Genomic DNA, 27,154 nt, shown 5'->3' with positions numbered 1-27,154 from the left:
TGTCAAATTACATTTTCACTTGCAGAAATTCTCTAAAATGACGACTGTGTGCTGCGTTTAGCCACACCTCCATAATCTTAAAACATCAATGAACCAGATTTTTATTTTTTTAATGCAGACTTCACTTAAGTTTATTTAAAGGTGCAGTGTGTAACTTTCTGGAGGTCAAGTCTGTTTGGTTCCATGAAAATACAAAGTTAAAACTTCCATTCTCCACCAAGTTTTTTTTTTTTTTTTTTTCCCAAACTGTGGAAGATTACAGCCAAAGGAACAATATTTCCATGGAAACAAGCAGGAGGAGGAGCTCTTCTGTTTCAAATAAGAGTCAGGTTTGTGGAGATGCAAGCGTGCTCAGAGTAAGGACAAATGTTTTCCTACTTTTTTCAGTGCAATAAACACAAACAACATGAAAAAAAAAATGCTTTTAGTCTTTTTTGTGGCTAAAAAGTTACATATTGTGGCTTTAAAAATTACTTTATAAACATTTTCAAAAGTGGTTGTACTTGTAGTTATTTACAACTTCAACATTTCTGAAGAATGAACATTCAACATTGAACAGATTAAGGGTCAGAAGTGAGGACCAGGTGTGAGGGTCAGAAGTGAGGACCAGATGTGAGGGTCAGAAATTAGGGGCAGAAGTGAGGACCAGATGTGAGGGTCAGAAGTGATGATAAGATGTGAGGGTCAGAAATGAGGATCAGACGTGAGGGTCAGAAATTAGGGTCAGACATGAGGGTCAGAAGTTAGGGTCTGAAGTGAGGGTCAGACGTTAGGGTCAAAAGTTAGGGTCAGAAGTGAGGGTCAGATGTGAGGGTCAGAAGTGAGGACCAGATGTGAGGGTCAGAAGTGAGGGTCAGAAATTAGGATCAGAAGTGAGGACCAGATGTGAGGGTCAGAAGTGATGATAAGATGTGAGGGTCAGAAATGAGGATCAGACGTGAGGGTCAGAAATTAGGGTCAGACATGAGGGTCAGAAGTGAGGGTCAGACGTTAGGGTCAAAAGTTAGGGTCAGATGTGAGGGTCAGAAGTGAGGACCAGATGTGAGGGTCAGAAGTGAGGGTCAGAAATTAGGATCAGAAGTGAGGGTCAGAAGTGATGATAAGATGTGAGGGTCAGAAGTGATGATAAGATGTGAGGGTCAGAAGTGAGGACCAGATGTGAGGGTCAGAAGTGAGGGTCAGAAATTAGGGTCAGAAGTGAGGACCAGATGTGAGGGTCAGAAGTGATGATAAGATGTGAGGGTCAGAAATTAGGGTCAGACATTAAGGTCAAAAGTTAGGGTCAGAAGTTGGGGTCAGAAGTTTAATGTTGAGGTATAAGTATTTTCTCAGTCTGAATCATTCTAAATAAACATAAGCATTTTAACCAAACGTAAACTCGCTCGTTGACCTGACACGTGCCGTTGTTCTCTGTCGTGTGGATACTCGCTGTATCTCAGGCCCTTCACCTGCAGTACTCTGACCTGTCACAGTACTCCCCTCCTATTGGCTGATACCGCTCCCCCGAGAGCCCTGGGTTAGACCTGAGCCCACGGCAGAGGCAGCTTGTATTAATAAGACATGGATCCATAGAAAGGTATAGATCAGAGGAGGAAGTATGGCCGCGGGCGAGTGCACCGGGAGAGAGGGGAGAGGGGGACCTGTACACCGCCTATAGCTCGGGGTAGACCGGTGACTCTCAAACACGGAAACAACAAGATGGAGAGGTGAGAGGAGCCGATAAGGTCTGAAATATGAACTCTGCGGGTAGCTTTATAAAAGGCCAATACATGTGGGATATCTGAGGTGTCTTAAGGGCCACTGGATAAGCACGAAGCAATTCAACAAACATGAAAAGGTGGATTTAAAAGGATGCAGCGCTCCGAGGGTCTACATGGGACTGATAAGACTCTGCCACAAGCCAAGTGAGGGACTGGAGTGTCTGCTGTGGAAAAGGGTTCAAAGGGTTCTAAATAAGCACCGCACGAGACCGGCAATATTCAACTGTGTGCAGAATTTAAAAGTCAAGAGGTTGCAGATATTGTCATGGATACTCAAAACAGACAGCGCTTATTATGAGCAATGAAGGGACCAAGAGTGAAAACAGATTCCTACGTGTTGAAAAAATGCCAAAGAGTGTTTTTTTTTGTGTTTGTTATGACCTTCTAGAGATTAGCAGTGACGATAATGTGTAGTTTATTTTATCAAGAAGGGATGGGATTATGTTTTGATAGCAGGAAAATGCATTTGAAAGTATATCACTAGACTCAGAGTGAACTGCAGCCTCCGATGACTTTTTCAAATGGCACTTTTCTGTTTTTGTAAATGGACTCTTCAAGTGTCTGGTGGATTAATACAAAGCAATGGCCTCAAGTTTCAGCTTTATTTGTCACACATAGAAAAATATAGTGTCATTCTCAAGTATATAGGTACTGTGATAGCATAGTATCATCAGAATAAATATATATTAAAAATGAATAAAAAATAAACATCTAAACTTTTTCCTGTCTTACATAATCTGTCCTTGTTCATACTTTTGAACAACATTTTTGACGCTGTAGGCACAGTTTTAGTAGTATTGTTGCAGATTTTGTTGTAGTAGTACTTGTAGTAGTGGGGGTAGTGGTGGTAATTGTATTAGTGGTGATGGTAGTTCTAGTAGCAATATCAGGAGTAGTAGTAGTAGTTGTGGTAGTTGTACTGGTGGTAGTGGTAGTGATAATTCTAATAGTACTAGTGCTAGTTGTAGTAGTAGTAGTTGTTGTAGTATTGGTAGTAGCAGTAGTAATGGTAATAATAGTAATAGTGGTAATATTAGGAGTAGTAGTAGTAGTTGTATGAGTAGTTGTGGTAGTTATCATTGTAGTGGTAGTAGTCATAGTAGTATTAGTAATATTATTAGTAGTTGTTGTAGCAGTGGTAGTAGTACTAGTGCTAGTTGTAGTAGTAGTAGTTACAATTGTGGTAGTTGTAGTAGTAGAAGTAGTATTAGTAGCTGTCGTAGTCATAGCAGTAGTAGTAATATTATTAGCAGTTGTTGCTGTAGTAGTGGTAGTAGTAGTAATAGTAGTATTAGTAATATTATTATTATTATTAGTAGTAGTAGTAGTAGTAGTAGTAGTAGTAGTAGTAGTAGTAGTAGTAGTAGTAGTAGTAGTAGTTGTTGTTGTTGTTGTATTAGTAGTTGTGGTAGTTGTAAGTTGTAATAGTAAGTAGTAGGAATAGTAGTATTAGTATTATTATTATTATTAGTAGTAGTAGTAGTAGTAGTAATAGTAGTAGTAGTAGTAGTAGTAGTAGTAGTAGTAGTAGTAGTAGTAGTAGTAGTAGTTGTTGTTGTTGTTGTATTAGTATTAGTAGTTGTGGTAGTTGTAAGTTATAGTAGTAAGTAGTAGGAATAGTAGTATTAGCAGGAATTGTAGTTAGTAGGATTAGAATAGTGGTAGTACTCAAGTGATCCACTTTTTTGAGTCCTGGAGTAAGTATAACCAACATGGCAAAGTCAGCTAAGCTTTAAAACTGCACCAGAAGCTGAAGTCACAGTTGAAGTAGTTTTAATAGTAGTTTCAGATTTAGTCGAAGCAGCAGTAGCAGACGTAACAGTAGTAATAGTTAAGTAATCTTCCACAGTACTATTACTTCTACTTTAGCGCTGCAGATTTTGACATTTACCCAGTCAATCAACAGAATCGTCTGCTGCAGATTCCAGTTTTATTTATCCCATTATCGAATCCTCTTTTCCCGTTAACATTCCGCCGGTCTTTAACAAGGACACAGAGCTGACGAGCGGCCCGTCTCTGGTCTAAAAGTGTATCTGGGAGCCCTTCTGTGGATAAAAGCTATTGTCATGGTAATGCTGTCTCCTCTAATGGACAATTAGATATGCCGCAGATAGAGGGCAGTGTGCAAAAGTGTCTATGGCTGCTAATTACCTCCTAATGTCACGCTTGTTCTTGCGTTTATGGCCGGTAAAGGCGCAGAGCTGCAGCAGTGGTCCGAAGGTGAACAGAGACGGTGTTTAAATTAGATGTGTCCTATACAAAGTGGAAATTATGGGGAGAGGAATTGAAACATCTGGACCTGTTCAAGGGTGTCCTCTGGTGCTACAGTTTGTTTAGGCTGAAGGCTCTGAACAGATGTGTGGAATATAGGAGCTTTCAACAAAGTCATTACTGTAGATGTGGGTGGTATTTGAAATCATTACTTGTTAAGCTTTGAAATTATGTTAAAGACGACATATTCTGTGTGTGTTTGCTCTATAGTTATAATCTACAACACCCGTGGATCTTTATGTTGTAATTTCCACGTTTAAAACCGGAATATTCATCTAAAACGACTTAATCCGCGAAGTCTCAGCTTTATTTTTTTACAATTATTATATGTTTTGCAGCTGTAAAACCCCTCACCACACACTTTATACACTTTTCTCACACAAGCATTAACATTTTCTCACATTTCTCTCTGCAAAATTGCTCAAAAAAACAGCGAGACAACGAAAGGTGAACCACAATTTAGCGAGAGACAACTGTACATCACAATAGCGAGCAGCAGTGTTTTTGATGCATTTGTACCAAAATGACTACGCAACGCTGCCGAAACCTGCGTGTAGCACCGATTAAGAAAATAAAACTGGAGAATGGAGAAATTCAGAGCTGTGGGCGTGTGCCGATGGCTTATTTTCAAAATGACGTTTTGAAAATAAGCGATTAAAGATTGCTCAAACATGCAGATGGATGGCTATATTTGATCCATCCATCAATTTTCTCCCGCTTATCTGGAGCCGGGTCATGGGGGCAGCAGTCTAAGCACGGACTCCCAGACTTCCCTCACCCCAGACACTTCCTCCAGCTCCTCCAGTGGGACCTTAAGACGTTCTCAGGCCAGAAATCCTACAAAATATACATCTATATATTTTACCGGATTTCTCTCAGATGTGTAGGATAGACTATACTATTTAAAAGGTACGCTATGTAACTTTTCTGGTTAGGGGTCATCCACCTGCTTGTTTCCATGGAGAAGTGGCATAGAATGTTACACAGTATGGCATTGAACTTATCTATCTTGCATTTCTTCTATTACAGATGGTTTTATTACTGAAAATAAGTACTGTATTTTCCGGATTATAAAAAAATGCATAATAATGAAGAAAAAACGCTGTTGTCAGGTTGTCAGTGTGACTGTAACGAAGATGTGAAATTATATACTCAGATGCGACTTATATTCCACATATAAGTCGCATCTGAGTATAAGTCGCACCCCGGGACAAACTATGAAAAGAAAAAAAAGTGCGACTTATAGTCCGGAAAACACGGTAAATACATTGACAAACATGCATTGTAACTGTTAATGGGGTAGCATCTCCACAGATCTGAACTGTAACTTGTACTGGTGGCACATCCTCCATCTTTTAAACGTTCTTCTGCATGATTCAGATATCTAGTAGTCACCCATTCCATACAAAATGTTTATTCCTGCCTTGTTGAGATAGGGGCATTTATATAACGACGCTATATTTTAAGTGCATAATTATACTTTTTTGTGAGAGGCCAGTGAGTGTGGCCCTACAAATGTCCCCAGGCAAACAGCGCAGTTATTATGGGATGCCTCTGTGTCTCTCCTTGGACCAATTGTATCAGATTTATGAAGCGTTTTTGTTCAGGTTTTATGCATCCTCTCTGTATGGGTGATTTGTTACGCCCGTAGTCTTTATAGCACTTTGCAGTTGTCGTCTGCTTTGAGGAAATGCATTGAACATCTGTGCCTTGTCTCTGCCTCGTACAGGTAATGAGCTGCTCTTCCGTAACCGCGATGGAGACGTCGTCAAGTTCAACGTCGACACCAATGAGACGACCGTTTTGGTGCACAACAAGAAATTTGTAAGTTCATTTTCGTTTTTGTTTTGTTTACTCACACATTAACAAGCTGCCTCCTACTCCCAGCACATTAACGACGCACTGAAATAGCTTTACTCAGAGCTCAGTCAAAATATGAAACTGCTAATGCCCTTAAAAGGTGCACTGTGTAACTTTTTTGGTGTGTTTTGGGGGGTCCAGCACCTGCTCGTCTCCATGGAGATATATCATGGAGCGTGAGATCATAAATTGGGAGAATGCAGACTGGACCAAAGTGCCATATAATTGATCCAGGATACTGTTGATAGCTCCAATTTGAGGCCGTGACATCTCATTTACAATCTGAAAAGGATAATGTAGCTTATAATGTCATGATCCCACACATAACCCACTGTGTGTCCTGCTCAGGCCAATAAGAGCGACTCAAACCTCTCACATCCATCTACAATCAGGCAGTAAAGGCACTGGATAAAGTCCTTTGTTTTCACCACTGTAATATCCTAAGTAAATATACAATGTTAATTTACAACAATTTAATTTTGTATTAGAATCTAAGAAACTTATTCAAAATTATTAATAATGCAGCTCCACCTACATTAAAAGAAAAAAAAAAAATTAAACTTTCTTCCAAACAAACTCCCCAATCCACTCAGTCTGTGAACTCAAACAGATCCTCAGCCTTTGTTCAGCCGCCTTTTCATTTCAAACCATCAGAGAATCAGCTCTAAACAAACTTAAACTGTGTAGATTTGAATCATTTTACATTACATTTTAGATGATCAAATGTGTCCACACCAGTCTAGTTAATTTGTATTGTTCTGTCTCACTGTAAAAACCTGCACTTAATAGATTTTAAATGTGTTTGGACTGTAGGACACATATTGTATTGAACATGGGGACGTTTATTATATTTTCCTGCTAATGTCAATGATGAACTGTTAGTTTTATAATGTAATCGTAATGAACTGTGTATTTTAATGTGTGTTCGCCTGCACTTGGACTGCAGAGGCAAAGTTTTTAATTAATTCCACTTTCAAAATGTGTGTAATTCCTGTGTTTCAGATTATATCACACAACACTGTACAGGCCAGTGCTCGTTCATAGAGAACGGGGCAGATACGATTAACAAAGAACATTACATAATCAAAGGTTTACTCACAGAAGTGATAAGGTCAACAATTAGTTTTCATTTTTAGATACTCCTCATTAAAATCTTGTAATGTAATCAATAAGATAAACTGGTTATTGGCTCAGCAGCACGCTAGCTAGCTCACTGTGTCTCAACGCCTATGCTAACTGCTATTTAAAGCGGAAAATTATAAAATAAACAAACTATTAAAATTCTAATTAATTAGAATAAAGACTACCCAATTGTTTTTATATGTAGATTATTTCAGTTTGTGGTGTTATTTTAATATTTATTATGCTTCAAAATGAGCATTAGCGTTAGCATCGAGACACAAACATCTCTCTTTAGAAACTCTGGTAAAGTTTTCATTTTATTTGTGTAGTTTTTAACATGTCGTTAGTGACATTCACCTGCAACTCCCACTGTCTGACCCTAACCCCCTGACCTCTGACCCCTTGACCCACCTGCAGCTTCCACTGTCTGACCCTAACCCCGTGACCTCTGACCTTTGACCCACCCGTAGCTCCCTGTCCACTGTCTGACTCTAACCCCCTGACCTCTGACCCCTTGACCCACCTGCAGCTCCCACTGTCTGACTCTAACCCCCTGACCTCTGACCCCTGACCCACCCACAGCTCCCTGTCCACTGTCTGACCCTAACCCCCTGACCTCTGACTCCTTGACCCACCTGCAGCTCCCACTGTCTGACTCTAACCCCCTGACCTCTGACCCCTGACCCCCCTGCAGCTCCCTGTCCACTGTCTGACCCTAACCCCCTGACCTCTGACCCCTGACCCACCTGCAGCTCCCTGTCCACTGCCTCATCTTTAAATATTTATTAATTTTAGAGTGACTCTGGAAAACCTCATAAGGATAAAATTGGACAGGAAGTAGTGATGCTAACAGTGACGTTGCGTGGCGCTGTTAGCTATTACCCCCATCTGAGAGTATGACATCATCAAATCCATGTGAAAACTGCCAGTACATGTGTTGAATGTTGACTCTGCAGCACTACAGCGACAAAATACAAGCGTTGTATCCCCCGTGTAGCTGTTTAGATTAATGCAGTCGTAATTTGCTTGCAGACACCACTAAGCCATCAGCTTTTTAATATTCATTTGAAAATCTCTGCATAGCTCACGGTCTTCTTCTTTTTTCTGTCTTTTGCATCAGGAAATGTACAAAGCCACCAAGTACGAGGTTTCTCCCGACCTGAAGCATGTGCTGCTAGCCTACAACGTCGCTCCGGTAAGCTATCTCATTTGTTTTTGCTTGTTTTTTGAATTAGCCAACTGACAGGCAAATATGTCAACAGTGCAAGGGTTTATGGGTAGAGCGGTGAAGCGGGGAGAGAGGGGGGCATTGGGGGTTGAAATAATCATGGCGGTGCATAGGGTCCTGTCGCACTTGGATGGTCGGCGCTGATGCTGGAGGAGAGGAACAGTCAAGGGGAAATGGGGAAAACTAGCGCTACATGAGCTAGCACAGGCGCAGTGCCATAATATCCAATGGGGTTTTTAAATGAGTTTGCACAAGGTAAAATGTCCCAGGATGGTAAGATTTGTAATGCGCTGCTTATAAATGACTAAAAGGCTTGAAGCATTGGCGAAGTAAGTGTGAAATTATCGGGCAAATACAGAATTAAATATGTGAATTATGAGCCATAGCAAATGAACTAACTTTTCAATATTTCAAAATGGCATCTGACATACGTATTCACTCATATTTATTTATTTATTTATTTATTATGTACTTATTTATTTATGCATTTATTTATTTATACATGTACTTATTATTATTTTTGGTGTATTTATTTCTTTATTCATGTATTTATTTATTTATTTAATTAAAGAAATTTACTTCAAAAATAAAACCCACAACAAAAACTAGTCCAGTGGTGCTCAAAGTGGTGTCCCTCAGCCATGTGTTTGGGTCCCTGAAAACTTTTGAAAACCCTGAGCAATACTGCAATTTCTTACGATATACAACCGCACTCATACAGTGTTTTGATGGAAACAACTACACCAATACTACTATGACTCTGGCAAATGAGGCTTTCGTTCAGTTTTGGTTATAAACATTTTGGTTTGAACTTCTGAATTTTACTTCGATGCTATAGTTGTGAACGATAAGGGTCCTTGGGATATTTTCATACTGAAAGTTTGAGATTCCCTGTATTAGTCTGTCACAAATCTCAAGACTCGTGTATATTCTTTATGTCACTCACAAGGTCAAATAAATGGGGGTGAGGGGTGTGTTTGGCATCTGAGGTAAATACAATAATAGCGATGTACTTTTCAAGACTACAAACTAAGACTAATATTTGTACAGGTTCACAGTGTTGTTTATGTGGCCAGTTGATGTTGCGGTGCGTTGTTGCAGTATGATTACATAAGAGGACAGCTCAACATTCTACAGGCCCATAATATTTAACAGAGATGGGGGCAGCTAAAATTTATATTGTTAATTGTTGTAATAGTAAATCATAGGGTCGAGTCCCAAGCAAAATTGATCAAGTTCAACTTTTAGAGCCTTTAGGATATTTCTTATGAGAATACCATGTAATCAGTAGGAAAAGTGTCTCTTTCCCGCCGTATGGGACAATGGCATGATTAAAAAAAACTATTAAAATTCAAATTAATTCAAATAAAGTGTACCCAATAATTTTTGAATGTAGGGCATTTCATTTTGGGGTGTTGTTTTAATAGCAAAAGACGGAATTAAATCTGTCAACTGGACAAATCGTTGAAGGAGTGAAAACGTTTTGCAGCTCATCCAAGCCGCTTCTTCAGTTCTGGTCAGATTTCTGGTGGACACTGCCTTATATCTGTCTGAAGGGAGGCTAAATACACTGAAACTGTAAACAGCTTTTGTCTCCAGTTTCAACCTTAACGGCCCTATTCAACCTGTAATGGCTGCCTATTGTTCTCTTTGTTCCTGTTTGTTTTGGGTCTGAGGATAGAGTTGTAGATCGGTGAGAGATTATGTCTCAGGCTCCATTCCTGTTTAGGAAGGATTGTCTTTCTAAACAAAAATAGCTTCTTTAACTCCCCTCTCAAACCATTTCTTTTCTCTGGCTCAGATCTGAACTTTACTCTCTTCAAAGGAGTGGTTAGTGTGTTTGAGATGGAGATGCACTGTAGACTGGGGTCCTGAGGAGCTCTCACAAATCGGTGTTGCTACATCCTCTTATGGAGCAGCTGTTTAGTTTCTCCAGTGTAACGCTCACTGCACTCTTCACTACACTGAATGGAGAAAATTCTTACAACGATTTGTCCAGTTGACAGATTTAATTTCGTCTTTTGCTATGGATCAGACCTGGACGACTGAGTGAAAACAGACGTGTTGTTTTAATACTTATTATGCTTTAAAATTAACATTACAGTTAACAATAAACACAGTCCTCCACTGAAGTATTTATTTTATTTGTGTAGTTTTTAACATGTCGTCAGTCACATCCACCTGCAGCTCTCTGTCCACTGCCTCGTCGTTAAATATTTATCCATTTTAGCGTTACTCGGCTAAAACCTCATAAAGATAAAATTGGACGAGGAGTACTCATGCTGACAGTGAGGTTGCCAGGTGCTACTGTGCGCAGAGGCTATTGCTGCGTTTTAGATGGCATCACACATATACATTTACATATACATATCACATTTAACACAGATGGGGGCAACTAAAATGAATATTAGATAGATTTGTGTTGTAATACAGTGGGTTCCTGGCTCTAGTTTCAACATTTACGCATTTACCTTTTGAATATTTCATGGCCAAACACAATGTAATCTATAGTGACATCTGCCCCTTGGCCCCATGTGAGATTATGACATCATCGCATTGTACAATCTGAATACCACCAAATCAAACACGCCTTAGGACGCGCGGATAAGCAAATGACTTACCCACACGCACAGAGGATGTTCTTTCTGAAACATTTTCTGAAGAATGCCGGCGGGTGGATAGCCTTGCCTTATTGCTTGAGATGAATATAAAAATCAAAGGTGTAACATGTACCATTCTGCCGTGCGTGTTTTCGCATGTATTATTCCATCCATGTTTTTATCACCTTGATGCATGACAGAGAGTGAACTGTGCCTTCCCCGCGGCTCCATAGAGACACATAATGACACAGAATGAATGAAGTTGAAATTATGCTTGTGTAGAAACATGTGTAGCATAACATGAGCTTTATGTTTCATGTCTCCCACAGTATAATAATAAAACACTATATGCACTGTGTTTGTGTGTCAATAATGGAAAAATATTGTAAAGTCATTTTGGAGACTGGCCGTACTGAATTTTAGCACCATGACCGTGTCTAATTCACAATTAAATTAAAAAAATGGTTCCACCTTTTTACAATTGCCGCCAGCTGTTGGCCATTCAGTTGAAATAATTTGGCTTTATTAAAAAAATAGATTAGTGGTTTTAAACTTTTGTTCAACTTTGCAGGCTAACATTCATTAACTAAAATAATCATTTCAGTTGCAGAGTTTTAAATTAAACACAAGGCTATAACATTCTCACCAATATATACTGTAAACTGCTTAAATAGTTTGTACTATTTGACGCTTTATGTACAAGCATTTTTAAATCAAAGTCCCAGAACAACTCCTAAATGTGTAGATACAAATGTGATGTGAAGAAGCAAATATTTAAGTATATGATTTTATTTTATTGTATTTTATTATTGTGTCTTGCATACAAAGAATGTCAGGCCTTTTAATGGACTTATAAGACACAATTAATAAAATACAAAGGTCCAGACGTGTGTTACAAAAAACAATAGATTCATTTAAACAAACTCATCTACCGCTTGTTCCAGCCTTTACATGGACATGACATCCACACATACTAAAATGTAATCACGACAAGGTTTACATTAAAACTATGCCGCAGATATTTCATGTGTCCCCTCTCTCTGTAACTGCCGCTGTCAGACTCGTCATTTTGGTTTTTGACCCGCTCTACATGATCCTAGCATATTCTTTTAATTTCTCATGCATCCGTAACTCAAGATATGAACATAAAAGACAAAATCAGGCGCCTTCTTTCCTCAAGGTCATTCCCACTAGTGTTAGCAACCCACTCCGGGGCAGGAAGGGGCATTTCCTTCAGCAACCTCACTCCGGATTGGCTCTTTGGTTGCTATGATACCCACTGTCGGTATTCCAAATATGTAAGTCGTCTCCAAATTCTCCCGTATAACCGCTCGCCTCGATGAGCTTCATTCGTTGTGGGTGACGTTACACTCCCTAAGTCTGCTTCTTTATACAGTCTTTGGTCCTTTCCCTCTTTTCGTATCCCAGAATCCACTCATAACTGATTAAAAACCCAATTTAACCAGTCTCTGGGAGTATCCTGTGTAAATGGACGGGAGTGAAATTGGAATGCAGATTTGGTAGTTCATTTTGGATCTTGTTGAGACCAATTTGGTTGAAGGAGCATGATATGACTGGCCGTACAAAATCAGATTAGGAAGTAAAACATCTCAAACAGGCTGATGGTTCTAAGCGTACCTATTACATCAACATTCATAATCACTGTATTAAGGCGGGATTGGCTAAAAGTAGGAGAAGACATCTTACTTAACAGCTAATCTTTTCAGAGTAGATCGGGCCAGTGCAATAGTAAATCTATGGTGGGTCATTTTTAGCAGCCAGTACTGTCTCTCCTCCTCATTTAAAGTTGGGCTAAAGGCTTTTCAATTAAGAGCGGTCGGGCTCAGATCGGCACTTGATACTTACACTGCTTTAAATCAGCCTCACTGCAGCTATAAAAGACTATTACAGACTCCACTGTCCAGGCAGAGCAAATGACCGCAGAACAGGCAGAAGACAGAGAGGACACTGGGTTTCAAATGAAGATGTGGCACTGAAGCAAGTATAGAAGTGTCAGAATGTTCAAAACTGCCTGATGTACACTAAGACTTATGTTGTCTTGAAGAAGTTCTGGTTGTGAGAGTTCACCCCTGCAGGTTAAAGAGGTGAAGGACAGCAGGATATATGATGCCTCTATTGGCTGACTCTGGAATTACTTTTTTGTTCAAATTTACTATAGTGTCCAAAGCAGAGAACAGCTTCAGTGGAGTGTCCAGAGACACTTAATGAGATCTTCACGGGGGGGTTGTCTGCTGTACATGTTGGGGGGTTTAAGGGGAAAACTCAGGCCCCGTGAATGAGGAGAATATGTACAAATAACTGTACCAGAAAAGTGTTTGTCTTACAAGTCCTTAGCAAAATAATTATGCATCCAAAATTGTTATGTATCTTTGTTTCCTGTCTAACTCGTTCTTTCTCTTTGTCTTCTTCCTTTTGACCCACTCTCCCCTTCTCCCTCTATCCCTCTCTCTCTATACTCCTCTGTCTGTCCATCTTCCTCCATCTACGCTCTCTCTCTCGCTCTCCCTCCTTCTCTTTCTCTTTCCCTCCCTGTGTCTCACTCTCTCCCTTCCTCCCTCCCTCCCTCTCCCCCTGCCTCACTCTCTCTCTCCCTGCCTCCCTCTCTCGCTCTCACTCGTTGCTTTGTTCCCTCGCTCTCTATTTCTCTCTCCCTCCCTCTGTCTCTCTCTCCCTCCCTCTGTCTCTCCCCATCTCTCTTTCTCTCTGCCTCTTTCTCTCTTCATCTCTCTCTCCCTGCCTCCTTTTCTCTCTCCCTATCCCCCTCACCCCTCTTCTATCTGTCTCTCTCCCTCATCAATCCCTCTATTCCTCCCATCTTTCTCTCTCCCTCCCCTTCTCTCTCCTCTCCCCCCCCCCTTTCTCCTCTTCTCCTTTCTATTTTCTTTTTTACCCCCTCTCCCTCTCTCTCTCCTCTTTTCACCCCCTTCTCCTCCTCCCTCTCTCCTCTTTTCACCCCCCCTCTCTCCTCTTTCTGCCCTCCTCTCCCCCCTCTCTCTCCCCTCTCTGCCCTCCTCTCCCCCCCCCTCTCCTTTTTCTGCCCTCCTCTCCCTCTCTCTCTTCTCTTTCTGCCCTCCTCTCCTCTTCTCTCCCCTTTCTGCCCTCCTCTCCCCCCCTCTCCTTTTTCTGCCCTCCTCTCCCTCTCTCTCTTCTCTTTCTGCCCTCCTCTCCCCTTCTCTCCCCTTTCTGCCCTCCTCTCCCCCCTCTCCTCTTTCTGCCCTCCTCTCCCTCTCTCTCTTCTCTTTCTGCCCTCCTCTCCCCCTCTTTCTCCTCCTTCTGCCCTCCCCTCTCTCTCTCTCTCCTCCTTCTGCCCTCCTCTCCCCCTCTCTCTCCTCCTTCTCCCCTCCTCTCTCTCTCTTCTCTCCTCCTTCTGCCCTCCTCTCCCCCCTCTCTCTCCTCTTTCTGCTTTCCTCTCCCCCTCTCCCCTTCTCTCTCCTCTTTCTGCCCTCCCCCTCTCTCTCTCTCTCCTCCTTCTGCCCTTGCCCCTCACTCCCCCTCTCTCTCCCCTTTCTGCCCTCCTCTCCCCCCTCTCCTCTTTCTGCCCTCCTCTCCCTCTCTCTCTTCTCTTTCTGCCCTCCTCTCCCTCTCTCTCTTCTCTTTCTGCCCTCCTCTCCCCTTCTCTCCCCTTTCTGCCCTCCTCTCCCCCCTCTCCTCTTTCTGCCCTCCTCTCCCTCTCTCTCTTCTCTTTCTGCCCTCCTCTCCCCCTCTTTCTCCTCCTTCTGCCCTCCCCTCTCTCTCTCTCTCCTCCTTCTGCCCTCCTCTCCCCCTCTCTCTCCTCCTTCTCCCCTCCTCTCTCTCTCTTCTCTCCTCCTTCTGCCCTCCTCTCCCCCCTCTCTCTCCTCTTTCTGCTTTCCTCTCCCCCTCTCCCCTTCTCTCTCCTCTTTCTGCCCTCCCCCTCTCTCTCTCTCTCCTCCTTCTGCCCTTGCCCCTCACTCCCCCTCTCTCTCCCCTTTCTGCCCTCCTCTCCCCCCTCTCCTCTTTCTGCCCTCCTCTCCCTCTCTCTCTTCTCTTTCTGCCCTCCTCTCCCCCTCTTTCTCCTCCTTCTGCCCTCCCCTCTCTCTCTCTCTCCTCCTTCTGCCCTCCTCTCCCCCTCTCTCTCCTCCTTCTCCCCTCCTCTCTCTCTCTTCTCTCCTCCTTCTGCCCTCCTCTCCCCCCTCTCTCTCCTCTTTCTGCTTTCCTCTCCCCCTCTCCCCTTCTCTCTCCTCTTTCTGCCCTCCCCCTCTCTCTCTCTCTCCTCCTTCTGCCCTTGCCCCTCACTCCCCCTCTCTCTCCCCTTTCTGCCCTCCTCTCCCCCTCTCCTCTTTCTGCCCTCCTCTCCCTCTCTCTCTTCTCTTTCTGCCCTCCTCTCCCCCTCTTTCTCCTCCTTCTGCCCTCCCCTCTCTCTCTCCTCCTTCTGCCCTCCTCTCCCCCTCTCTCTCCTCCTTCTCCCCTCCTCTCTCTCTCTTCTCTCCTCCTTCTGCCCTCCTCTCCCCCCTCTCTCTCCTCTTTCTGCTTTCCTCTCCCCCTCTCCCCTCCTCTCTCTCTCTTCTCTCCTCCTTCTGCCCTCCTCTCCCCCCTCTCTCTCCTCTTTCTGCTTTCCTCTCCCCCTCTCCCCTTCTCTCTCCTCTTTCTGCCCTCCCCCTCTCTCTCTCTCTCCTCCTTCTGCCCTTGCCCCTCACTCCCCCTCTCTCTCCTCTTTCTGCCCTCCCCTCTCTCTCTCCTCTTTCTGCCCTCCTCTCTCCTCTTCCTCCCTCTCTCCCTCTGTTCCAGGTGTACCAGTACTCGTACACGGCCTTCTACATCATCTGCAGTCTGGAGACTCCGTGAGTATGCTCCGTGGTGCCGTGGCGACAGCTGTGTCCCATTTTGCCCGTGTTACTTTTATCTGATCCCTAAATATCTGTGTGACCTCGTCCCCCCTCCCCCCCGCGAGGGTGACCCTGTCAAAGTGATATTCATCTGAAACAAAGAGTGTGAGAAATCCAGCCAACTTCACACATTTAGTCACACCTGGGTGTTCACAAATGGACCTTATTCTTCCTGTACAAATACTTTAAATCCTCTCTCTTCTACTAATAAAAGTCCTGTGTTACACAAAACTGATTCTTGTGAGGTTTAAGTCATGACGTTACCTCGTCAAAAACATACCTCTAGTTGTGTTTTGTTTCATTCACACATGTTTGAGTAACTCTTTATTATTAGTCTGTAACATCTCCAAAGCTCAAAATGCTCTGTTCCACCTTGTGATGTCATGAAGTGGTTGAGTTTACAGCTCCTTTTAACTTTACCTCAGCAGAGATTGGCTGGGGCTGAAATGATCCATATGATTCTAGTGAAGGTGAATGGAGTTTAAAAACACACTGGAGCACTTCCTGTATTACCACATGATGACATCACAAGGTGGAACAGAGTGTTTTCAGTTTGAGAGAAGAACTCAGCCTAAATATGCAGGGTCTGTGTTAAACATGTGTGAATGAAACAAAACACAAGTCCAGGTCTGTTTGTGATGAGGAAAAAAACATTAGAACAGATCAGAAAATAGTGTAACTGTCCGTTTGATTAAAAAAACACACTTAATACTTTGATTTGACATGAGTTATTTTCATCACATTATGGAACAGAGAAACCAAAACCTTTTAAATGAATTCAGTGCTGGTGTTGTCATTGACAGTAGACATGTCAATACTAGTACTGTTATTGTACACAGCATTTAGCCAAGCAACAGTGTCATTTTGTTTTGTTTTTGTTTTTTTAACATATATTTGAAAATTGTCTACAGGCTACACCAGTAGTTCGCAAATTGTTCCACCTAAGAAAATATTTGACCTTCCGAGTACCACCAGAACCAAACTAGGTCTAAAGTAGGACTATTCTCAGTGGTGGATGAAGTACTCAAGTCTGTTACTTAAGTAAAAGTACAGGTACACAGGTAAAAGTGTACTTAAGTATTTAAATACCTGTTTATAAATACACATGTGTCATTAATTTATTAAATGTGGTGATATTGATTAAAAATGATGCATGTTTTGGTCGACAGTAATGATATGAAACAACTTTTTGTGTATTTATTTTTTCTCAAAGCCGAAGCTTGAACTTGAAAAACTCTATTCAGGATGTTACCATGAACATAGTAAAAATAACTCTTCAAATCATATCAAAAGTACTTTTTACTTTTTAGTCAAAAATGTAGTGGAGTAGAAAGTAGAAAGTACAAATACTGCTTTCAAATGTAGTGAAGTAACAGTAAAAAGTATCCACTGAAGTAAAGTACAGATACCTAAAAACTTCTACTACAGTACAGTTCTTTACTACTTGTGTTTCTTTACCTTCCACCACTGAGTATTCAAGGTCTAAACTAGGACTTAAACCTGGTCTAAAACAGGAGTACACTAAACAAGACAAACCACAGGAGGACGACAAGGTGGACTGAGTCGTCAAAACAAGCAAATATTTGAACTGCACATGAATCCACGTCTCACCTCAAGTCCAGTTTCAATCCAGTGGAACATGCAGAATATACTCGTTTCCATCGTCACAAATAACTACAACATGTTGACAGAACCAGGCAGAGGAAAAATGAGACAGATCCACTCACATAACAAACAAGTTACCTTTTTTATGAGGGATGCACCGATCCAGCATTATCAGTTCCAATACCGATATCGATACTTTGACTTAAAGCAGGGGTGTTCATTACGTCGATCGTGAAGGCATTTTGTGTAGATCACGTCCCGTCATCCATCCAGTCACATGACTAATATACAGGACAACAGTCAGATTACACCTGACTCCAGGTCACATCATGGGCGCTGCATAAACAAGCACGAGTTAGTTTAACCCTATAGCGTCGGATCCTATCGTCGCTGATAGAGCGGGTTGTGGACTTTCCAGCAGCGTAACTACTAGTCATGCTCTCATGTAAATTCAAACGGCGTCTCAAAGTGGAGACATGGGGCTATATAAATATTTTACCGTCATTACAGTAATCTGCCTCTGTTGTCCCTCGAAGGTGACGAATGAGAGCACGGGGGCTGCAGGGATTTTCCCAGTCATTTATTCGATGAGAAAAGAAAAAATAGTGTAAAATAGAAGTAGTTGTGTGAAAAAATGCAGTAAATTCTCATACTTCGTTTAACATGATTTTTATGGCTATAAAAAAAGACACAACCGTAATCCACATGATTAGCTCTGTTATCACTTTCAAACAAAAAATGCAATTTTACTCCTGGCTGTCAGAAGCTACTGCCCGAACTCTGCATCCCTCACTGATTCTATTCAGTGTCATCAGAGCAGTAATCATCATTCAAGTAATTATGAACATGTAAGAAGTTCAGTTGTGTTGTGCAGTATTATCTCATGACGTTGTGCAAGGTACATCAAAATGCACTGTACATGTAAGAATTCAAAATACATTTACAAATAAATATGTGTTTAACATGTTTGTATTAGGTGGTAGATCTTTCAGACACGATCATTTTAAAAGTAGCTCACATACTGAAAAAGTCTGAGCAGCCCTGACTTAAAGTATCCACCAATACCCGATATAAACCGACACCAGTGTAGGGATGGAAAATGGCACTTATTTCTTTAAAACACAGTTCACAGGACACACTGGAGGGACTATGTCTCTCAGCTGGCCTGGAAACGCCTTAGGGTCCCACTGGAGGAGCTGGAGGACGTGTCTGGGGTGAGGGAAGTCTGGGAGTCCCTGCTCAGACTGCTGCCCCTGCGACCTGGCCCTGGACAACCGGAAGAAAATTGATGGACACAGTTCACTTATTTAAAAGTTCAAACATTATGAGACGTTCTGTTCTGTTATTACATCCAATTTAAGGCCCAACCAGAGTGATTTTAGGCTTAACCGATATCATGAAACCGATACCTGATCCAACTCATTTTTCAGTATCTGGTATCTGGGTTTGAAAAGGGGGAAAGAAAGAAAAAAATGTAATCGAACTGTAACCTGTATAGCTGCAGATGAGCTCAATACTTGAATAAAAAATCAGATCACAAAAATAATGGTATCAGTATCGGTGCATCTCTACTTTTTATCAATTTTTCATAATAACTTTGACATATTTATTCACTCAAGTAGCCGTGTAGACTGGACCGTGACCATTTCTTAACAAAATGATGATATAAATGACGTTAAACCCAAATGTTAGTGTGACAAAGCACTTTATACAGACACAGGTGTAAATGACTTTCTAAGGTCACGTTAAACTCTATAAGCACAGTGCCCTCCAGTGGCCAGAGGCGGTAGTGCTGCTCTCCCTGATGACCTCATTCATCCCCAGCTCCAGACAGAGACATAAAAACAGAGACATTGCTAACTCACAGCGCAGCACTTTAACCAATCAGTGCAGCTGTAGTATTTATGCTCCTCTTAAAACTGTGTTCTCTGGTCTAGACCGCGGTAATGTCCCAGGATGACAATGTTACTGTATGTGTGAATAATCCCACAAAATCCACAAGCCTAACCTGAATCCGGATTATGTTTGGATTTTCATGCTCACACATTATATAAATCTTGATGTTCTTTCTGGTGAATAAAATGTTGTTTTTGTGGGGGGTGATCAGAGTAGACTTTAAACTGTGACATTTTTGGTTAAAGGGGCCATACTACACTATTTTCTGATCTATGTTATAATGTTGTTTCCTCATCATAAACAGACCTGGAGTTGTGTTTTGTATCATTCACAAACCCTGCGTATTTAAGATGAGTTTTTCTTTCAAACAGAAAACACTCTGTTCCACCTTGTGATGTCATCATGTGGTAATACAGGAAGTGCTCCACTGTGTTTTTAAACTCCACACACCTTCACTAGAATCATTTGGATAGTTTCAGTCCTGAAATTGCTGATCTCGACTGAACTAAAGGCAAAAGGTCGATGTTAACTTGAAAACTCAACCACTTCATGACATCACAAGGTGGAACAGAGCATTTTGAGGTTTGGAGATGTACAGACTAATAATGCAGGGTTACTCAAACATGTGTGAATGAAACAAAACACAACTCCAGGTCTGTTTTTTTGTTGAAGTAACAGCATGTTATAACATGGCTTAAATGTCCAAGAGTCCATTTTGAGTAATATAAGAAAAAATAACGCAAATAAATAACTGAAATACATGAGCAGACATTTACATTTTGACTTTTTAACAGAAAAATCTTCGACATGTTGTCCAACTCAATCCACACACACAATGCAAGAATGCTAAGAATCTTATGATGACGTTTGTGCATTGATTTATTTAATTTTTTTATTTGTTTTATTTATTTTTATCTTTATCTACATTTTTACATTTATTCATCTCTCTTTTTCATGGTCCTCTGTTCAAAATACACAAATAAATACAATAAAAACGAGAAAATATAGTAAATAAGTCCATTTAAAACATTAAAAACAGGTGCAGGTGTTGTGTTATGTAATACAACAGATTTAACTGTAAAAATATATATAAATATATAAAAGTACATACATTCTCACACTGAGCAGTGTCACTTTTCCACAGTTCTCACCCAAAACCTGATTGTCTCTATGAATTTTAATGCCATACTGTGGAACATTCATGACAAAACAGTGACATCTATGGAGAAAAGCAGGTGGCAAACGCAGAGACCCAGAGACGCTCCACCGGAAATGTTACACAGTGCAACTTTAAGGTACAAACGTGTTTCTTTTTACAGAGAAACGTGGAACCTGAACCCTCCTGAAGTGAGAAACGCTCAGCTGCAGTTTGCGGGATGGGGACCTCAAGACCAACAGCTGGTGAGCGCTCCATCCACAATGTTTATTATTTATAATGACTGGGACTGTGGAAGTGGTGTTTAGTTAATATTCAGTGTTCAGTCAATGGGTCACAACTACTGCAGATGAATAAGTAATAGTTATGTTTTCTCTGCCCGTCTTTGTCCAAAAATATACAGAGAGTTCGAAGAAAACCGAGTCTGTTTACGGTACAGTGATATCTTAAGGGTTGCCAGGTAATATATGCTTTAAAACATTAACTGAATTCTCCTGGATGACTGAGCACAAATCTATACAAATACATAGTTTATCTCACTGTGGCCAGACACTTTTTTCAATGCAGCGTTGTCAAAAGTATTTAAATCTGATCGATCGATACTAAAACTTGTCTCGAAACTACGTACTCATTTGAACAGGTATCGATACTAAAAACACATTCACAGGTAGGGCCGGGTATCATTAAATAGTTGCTGATATGATACATACCTCGATGCTTAGGTCACGATACGATACATGTTTCGATACAGTGCACTGTCAATTTGATACAATACGTTACGATATATTTCAAATCGATTCGATACGATTCAGTGAAAAATAAAGGCTTTTGGGACACGTAATGATCAACCACATTTTCACAAAAAATAAACATTGATTTTTTTTATTTATTTTTATTTATTTTCCATTTATTGAAGATGAATTAACATAACAGTACATTTTAATTTGAGAATTTTACCAACTAGAATATCACACAAGACTGTTACATTGGCCAGTAATACTCAGGTTATATGAGCTCCACATTTACATTTACACAGGGACATGTGCAGTTTAACGACTCTGACAAACAACTGTGATACTAAAAGTCTTTGTTGAACCAACGTTAATATGATATAAACCTGTTTTAATCGTCAAAACAGTGAATCAAACGTCAAATGTTCTGCATAAATGAGTTTCTTTCCTCTGAACAAGCCACACTAATGTAGCGTTGAGACAGAATAATTTGGTAAAATATACAAAAAAAAAAATACTCTTGGTGATACATTGATACAGCGACCCATGATATCGATACTGTATCATTAAATTTAATTAAATGAATGATACGATATAGCAATATTTTGATATTTTTACACACACCTATTCACATCATAATCATGAGCCTTTCTTGAATATATTTAGAATGATTTTGAGCTGTAACAGAACAAGTATAAGACACATAGACGAGTACACACCATGGACCACTATGAACCTACTGGACACGGAGGGATTACACAGATATGAGACACATGGGAATAGAAAACAAAGTACTGCCATTTAACGTTGAAAAAAATCACATTCTATTGTCTGAAAGCAAATCTGTGACCAAATACAGTGATATGCATTAGACACACGTGTTTGCAAAACGATATAATATCAAAAACACCATAAAAACCCCAGCATATTCCATTTTCTCATAATTTCCCCCTTGTCCAAAGTTGGCGTCCTCACTGAAGGACATGGCCTCTCCGTACTTTGCTCTCTCTAATTGCAAATTTAACACTCGGAACAGAATCAGCAGAGCATCCGTGTCACACCACAAAGTCAAACACAGATGGTTACACTAACAAAACATTCGTAATGGAGCGGAGACGTTTGGGCGCGTGCGAACACATCATCCTCCTATTCCCTTTTAAACCAGAACAAGCTCAAAGTCCCACGGGCGGCGGCTGCTGCTTTAGCTGCTTTTGTATTGGCGACGTGGATTTACAGTGATTGATGGCCACAAATAGCTGATAAACAGTTCTTGCTTGTGTTACATTAACCAGAACGCCCTTGAATGCACCATTACGATCGCTAATTGACCAGTACATAATAGATTTTAGGCGAGCACTGGCTGTAAGCATAAATCACCTCTCTTTTACAAGTTTGGTTTAGTGTCCCTTTGTCCAATGCAGTGGGACAGGACAGGTCTTAAGTCACTTGTAGAGGACTGGATTGGATTGTTGGAGAGGTACTATTATGTTATATAACCTATTTACTTATGTGCGCCCTCCTGAGTCGTCAAAGTAACAGGGAGTAATAGATATTTTAGTGGTGGTTTAAGTAATAGCTGTAACTTCACATTGTAAGCGTAGTAGAAGTACTTTTAGTGTAATTGGTGGTAGTTGTACTGTGTGGTTTATAGGGAGTTATAGTAGTAGTATGAGGAGGAGGAGGAGGATAGGGTTGTGATACTCATTTAAATATGTATCAATCCATGGTGGAACGTAATGAAGTAAAAGTAGTAAAGTGCTGTGTTTATTTGTACTTACGTGGATACTTTTTACTGTTACTTCACTACATTTGAAAGCAGTATCGATACTTTCTACTCTACTACATTTTTTTAACTGGTAAAAGTATTTTTTTTATATATATATAATTATCTGAGACCTGCTGAAAAGGCTGAGGTTTATTTTTAACTTGTTCATAATTTGGGCGAACAAAAAATATACAAATAAAAACAGCAAAATAATTTAGTTGTTTTAGCACAAATCCTCAAAATCACTACTTTTGAAGCTTTATAAGACTTCAAAACTTGCACAAATACTTTTACTTTTTACCCTGCAATTACATTTTTAAACAGGTACTTTGATACTTTTACTGAAGTAGATGTTTTTGTGTGATACCTTTACATTTTCATGAGTTGCTTTTTGCTTTTTGTTGGGTTTTCTTTGCCCTGGTATCTATAACAAAATGTATCATGTACCAATGTACCTTTCAATACTGAAAGAAATGACAAAATTGGTGTTTATCTATAACTAGCATTTTAAATACAGTTCTTTTATGTGTGAAATGTACTTTCTATTACTTAAAAATAGCAGTTTCTTGCAGTTTCATAATTGGTATTGACTGACAAGTATTTTCCTTAAAGGTCCTATATTACGCAAAATTGACTCTTGTAACGACCTTCTAACACGACTTCAAGCTCACATCATCAAAAACACACCTGGAGTTGTGTTTTGTTTCATTCACACGTTTATTATTAGTCTGTACATCTCCAAAGCTCAAAATGCTCCGTCGCACCTTGTGATGTCATGAAGTGGTAGTTTTCAAATTATCATCTCCTTTTACCTTTAGTTCAGTCGAGATTGGCAGTTCCAAAGTTGAAGTGATCTAAATGATTCTAGTGAAGGTGTGTGGAATTTAAAAACACAGTGGAGCACTTCCTGTATTACCACATGATGACATCACAAGGTAGAACAGAGCGTTTTCTGTTTGAGAGAAGAACTCAGCCTAAATCTGCAGGGTTTGTGTGTTAAACATGTGTGAATGAAACAAAACACAACTCCAGGTCTGTTTGTGACGAGGAAACAACATTAGAACAGAGATATAGTGCAATGAAGGACCTTTAAGTATCAAAGTAGTATAAAAAGTATATATTGAAACAGCTGCGGTCTGCGTCTCCGTCTCTCTGTCTCTCTGTACATGTTGAGTCCACAGGAGCACACGACTAATGAGTGTTAACGGGCGGAGCGTTCAGAGCTGAAGGTTACGTGCTGTTGGTACAAGTCAATGGTCCAGACGCTAAACCTTTAATAGAGCCGTGTGCAAAAGAGAGCAGTGTGCAGAGCGTGTGCAGACGTGCCCTCCAGACGACCTCGAGACCAGGCCAAACCAGGTCCACAGTACAAGCCGCTAGTCCAGAAAGTCAACAACAAACTCATGGAACTTTTAAGACGACGGTTCAACAGTGTGCCCTGTATTACAATATTACTCACACATACAGTCTAAGGAGGAGCAGTACAGAGAACAACACTGTATAAATGTATTTATAAAGGACTACAACCATAGACGCCATATCTCACTTGTTTTTTTTTTATTTGACGTGGGAACTTTTAAAACAAGATCTCATGAATGTCTACATCTAAAACTTTTGGTTATTTTGCGTCCTAAAAATGGAATATACTTCAAGGACATGCTAAACTAGATACACTGATGCCACAAATGCACTTTAATAATGTGGTGATACATTTATACTCACACCTGCTCCTGTTTTATTGTTTTAAATGGACCTGTGCAGTGTTTTGTTTGTATTTTTCTGTTTTGTAAAGTCGTTAAAGTCATTGCGCTCTCCCTCTATATAAATAAAGATACAAGAAATAAATGAAAAATGAAATTAAAATGATTAGATTGTACTTGCTACTTTCATAAACATCTAGTCTGGCGGTTTTAAAGGTCCATTATGTAACGTTTCTGGATGGGAGGGTGCACTTCCTGCGTCTGAGACTGTTGTTGCATTAGGCTGTTCCGTGTGGTATTGAACTATATACAGTATTTCCAAGGATAGGCATAGTAAATGTTTAAGTATTTTTGAGTACCACCACCGGGTATGGACTGAGTAATGCACTGTAAAGCACTTTGGGTTTCCTGAAAGCCGCTGTATAAATCTAATGCATAATTCGTATTTGAGCAATAAAAACACTGAATGGATACAAGATCACTCTGATGTCAGACTGTGGAACTTTTCTTGACAAAGCAGTAACATCTCCATGGAGACAAGCAGGTGGCAGACCCTCTACCAAAGTTATAGCACTTTTAAAGGTCCCATATTACACAATTTTCTGATTTACTGTATGTTCTAATGTTGCTTCCTCATCACAAACAGACCTGGAGTTGTGTTTTGTTTCATCCACACATGTTTAACACACAAACCTGCAAATTTAGATTGAGTTCTTCTCTCAAACCGAAAACGCTCTGTTCCACCTTGTGATGTCATCATGTGGTAATACAGGAAGTGCTCCACTGTGTTTTTAAACTCCACACACCTTCATTTATAGAATCATTTGGATCATTTCAGTCCTGGAATTGTCAGTAGCTCTACTTTGAAAACTACCACTTCATGACATCACAAGGTGGAAACAGACCGTATAAAGAAGTGGACTAAGTGAGTCTGACGTCACCCACAGCGTTCGGCTCAAGTCAAATGAAGCTCATCGAGGCTAGAGCAGTTATAGCGGCCGATTTGGAGCCGAGTTGCGTATTAGGAATTCCAACTGCGAGTATCATAGCAACCAAAGAGCCAATCCGGAGTGAGGCCGTTGAAGGTAAAAACCCTTTCCCGTCCACAACGCTGGTTTAGCGTGGAGTGGTACATCTAACCTGTTGCTAATGCTAAAAAGAAGGCGCCTGATTTGTTTGTTATTACAGAGAGGGGCGACTGTTTTTCAATGTAAAGCGAATTGGAGCCAGAGTCAATAGAGCCAGAAGTGCGCCCACGATCACTTCCTATTTGGAACATGGCAGCTAGCAGGTTAACTATGTCTATTTATATATACAGTGTATGTACAGACTGATAATAAAGTGTTACTCAAACGTGCGAATGAACTCAACCTGGTGTAAACAACCTACCACGACCAAAACAACAGCTTGAACTCAGTAAAACCATAATGAGTTAAGCGACTTTTTACCCCTCTCGGTATGATATTTCACGGTTTGCACAACATTTCATTTAAAAAAAGAACTTTGGCTTGTCATTTCGCCATTTAAATTCTCTTTGTAACCCCAAATGACAAAGATTCAGACAGCTGCGGCGTCAGACCTGAATAACCAAACCAGTGCTGATGGATCTCCATAGTTACCGCTCTGAGCCACCACTAAAAATGAAAAGTGCTCTGTGTGAGACTTCCTCCCTCTCCTTTCCCAAGCCCGAGGTTGTAAATCTGCCTAATTACCCATGATGTCCTAATGCAAAATGACTTCTGTACAAACCGCATAAAAGAAGCTATGATCCCCAGTCACTGTCCTCCCCCGTCATCTCTCTCAACCAAGTGCCTGATTGCAGACTATAGTGTTATTTATTATCTCTATCGCTCCACTCTGGACTAATTAGCACTGGGCATGGATTAATATTGAATCATGTTTCCTACTTCATCAAGTCTTTGTACCTCAGGTCCAGTGTTTCTCAAACTGTGGGACCTTCCGCAGTTTGACTGTTTGGTTTGTTTTGAGACAAAACAAACACTCGTTGGGATAGTCGTTATTTAGAGTCACCTTAGTCATGGTTTAGTCTAATTTTAGACCTGGTTTAGTCTAATTTTAGACCTGCTTTAGTCTCATTTTAGACCCAGTTTAGTCTCGTTTTAGACCCGGTTTAGTCTCGCTTTAGACCTTGTTTAGTCCAGGTTTTGATCTGGTAGTGCTTAAGTGGTACTTAATGTGAAAAGTTTGCAAACCACTGCTCTGGTCAAAACAATAGTTAAAATAGGAGGTGAAGATACAAGTACTTACTGAATAATACTGTGGTACACATATTTGTGTCTTAGTAGTAGAAGTTAGGCAGTAGTAATTGTAGTTCAGTTTATGTGGTTGTTTTTGTTTTGGGGTAAAGTCTGCATCCTATTAAGTAATTCAAAGTAGCCAAAAGTAAGTAATATAAGTAATATGAGGCGAGTACAATAACAGTACCAGTCAGTAGTAGAAGTAATAACATGTGCAGTAAAAGTTGTTAAACTAAGTCCATATTTGCATCTGTACTATCTCCGTAAACATCCACTGGCAGCTGGTTCCTCTTGCCCTCTTTTAATCAGGGTCAAAGAGAATTATTAACACAGAATT

At 40.6% G+C, this 27,154-nt stretch overlaps 1 protein-coding gene across 2 annotated transcripts in view; it reads left to right on the top strand.

Annotated features, from left to right (window-relative positions):
* The window catches only part of dpp6a (dipeptidyl-peptidase 6a), a 383,619-nt gene that overhangs the window by 312,766 nt on the left and 43,699 nt on the right, over positions 1–27,154 (top strand). For both annotated transcript variants that reach the window (XM_033986013.2, XM_055230089.1), the window contains exons 4-7: positions 5,761–5,855; positions 8,134–8,208; positions 15,609–15,661; positions 20,527–20,608. In XM_033986013.2, the coding sequence (XP_033841904.1) occupies positions 5,761–5,855; positions 8,134–8,208; positions 15,609–15,661; positions 20,527–20,608 (305 nt within the window). The remainder of the gene's footprint in view (positions 1–5,760; positions 5,856–8,133; positions 8,209–15,608; positions 15,662–20,526; positions 20,609–27,154) is intronic.

This window comes from Periophthalmus magnuspinnatus, chromosome 20 (assembly GCF_009829125.3).
Source record: "Periophthalmus magnuspinnatus isolate fPerMag1 chromosome 20, fPerMag1.2.pri, whole genome shotgun sequence".
In the NCBI taxonomy this organism is placed as follows: Eukaryota; Metazoa; Chordata; class Actinopteri; order Gobiiformes; family Gobiidae; genus Periophthalmus; species Periophthalmus magnuspinnatus.
Note: the sequence above shows the minus strand (reverse complement) of the source record. Positions and strands in the feature narration are given on the sequence as shown.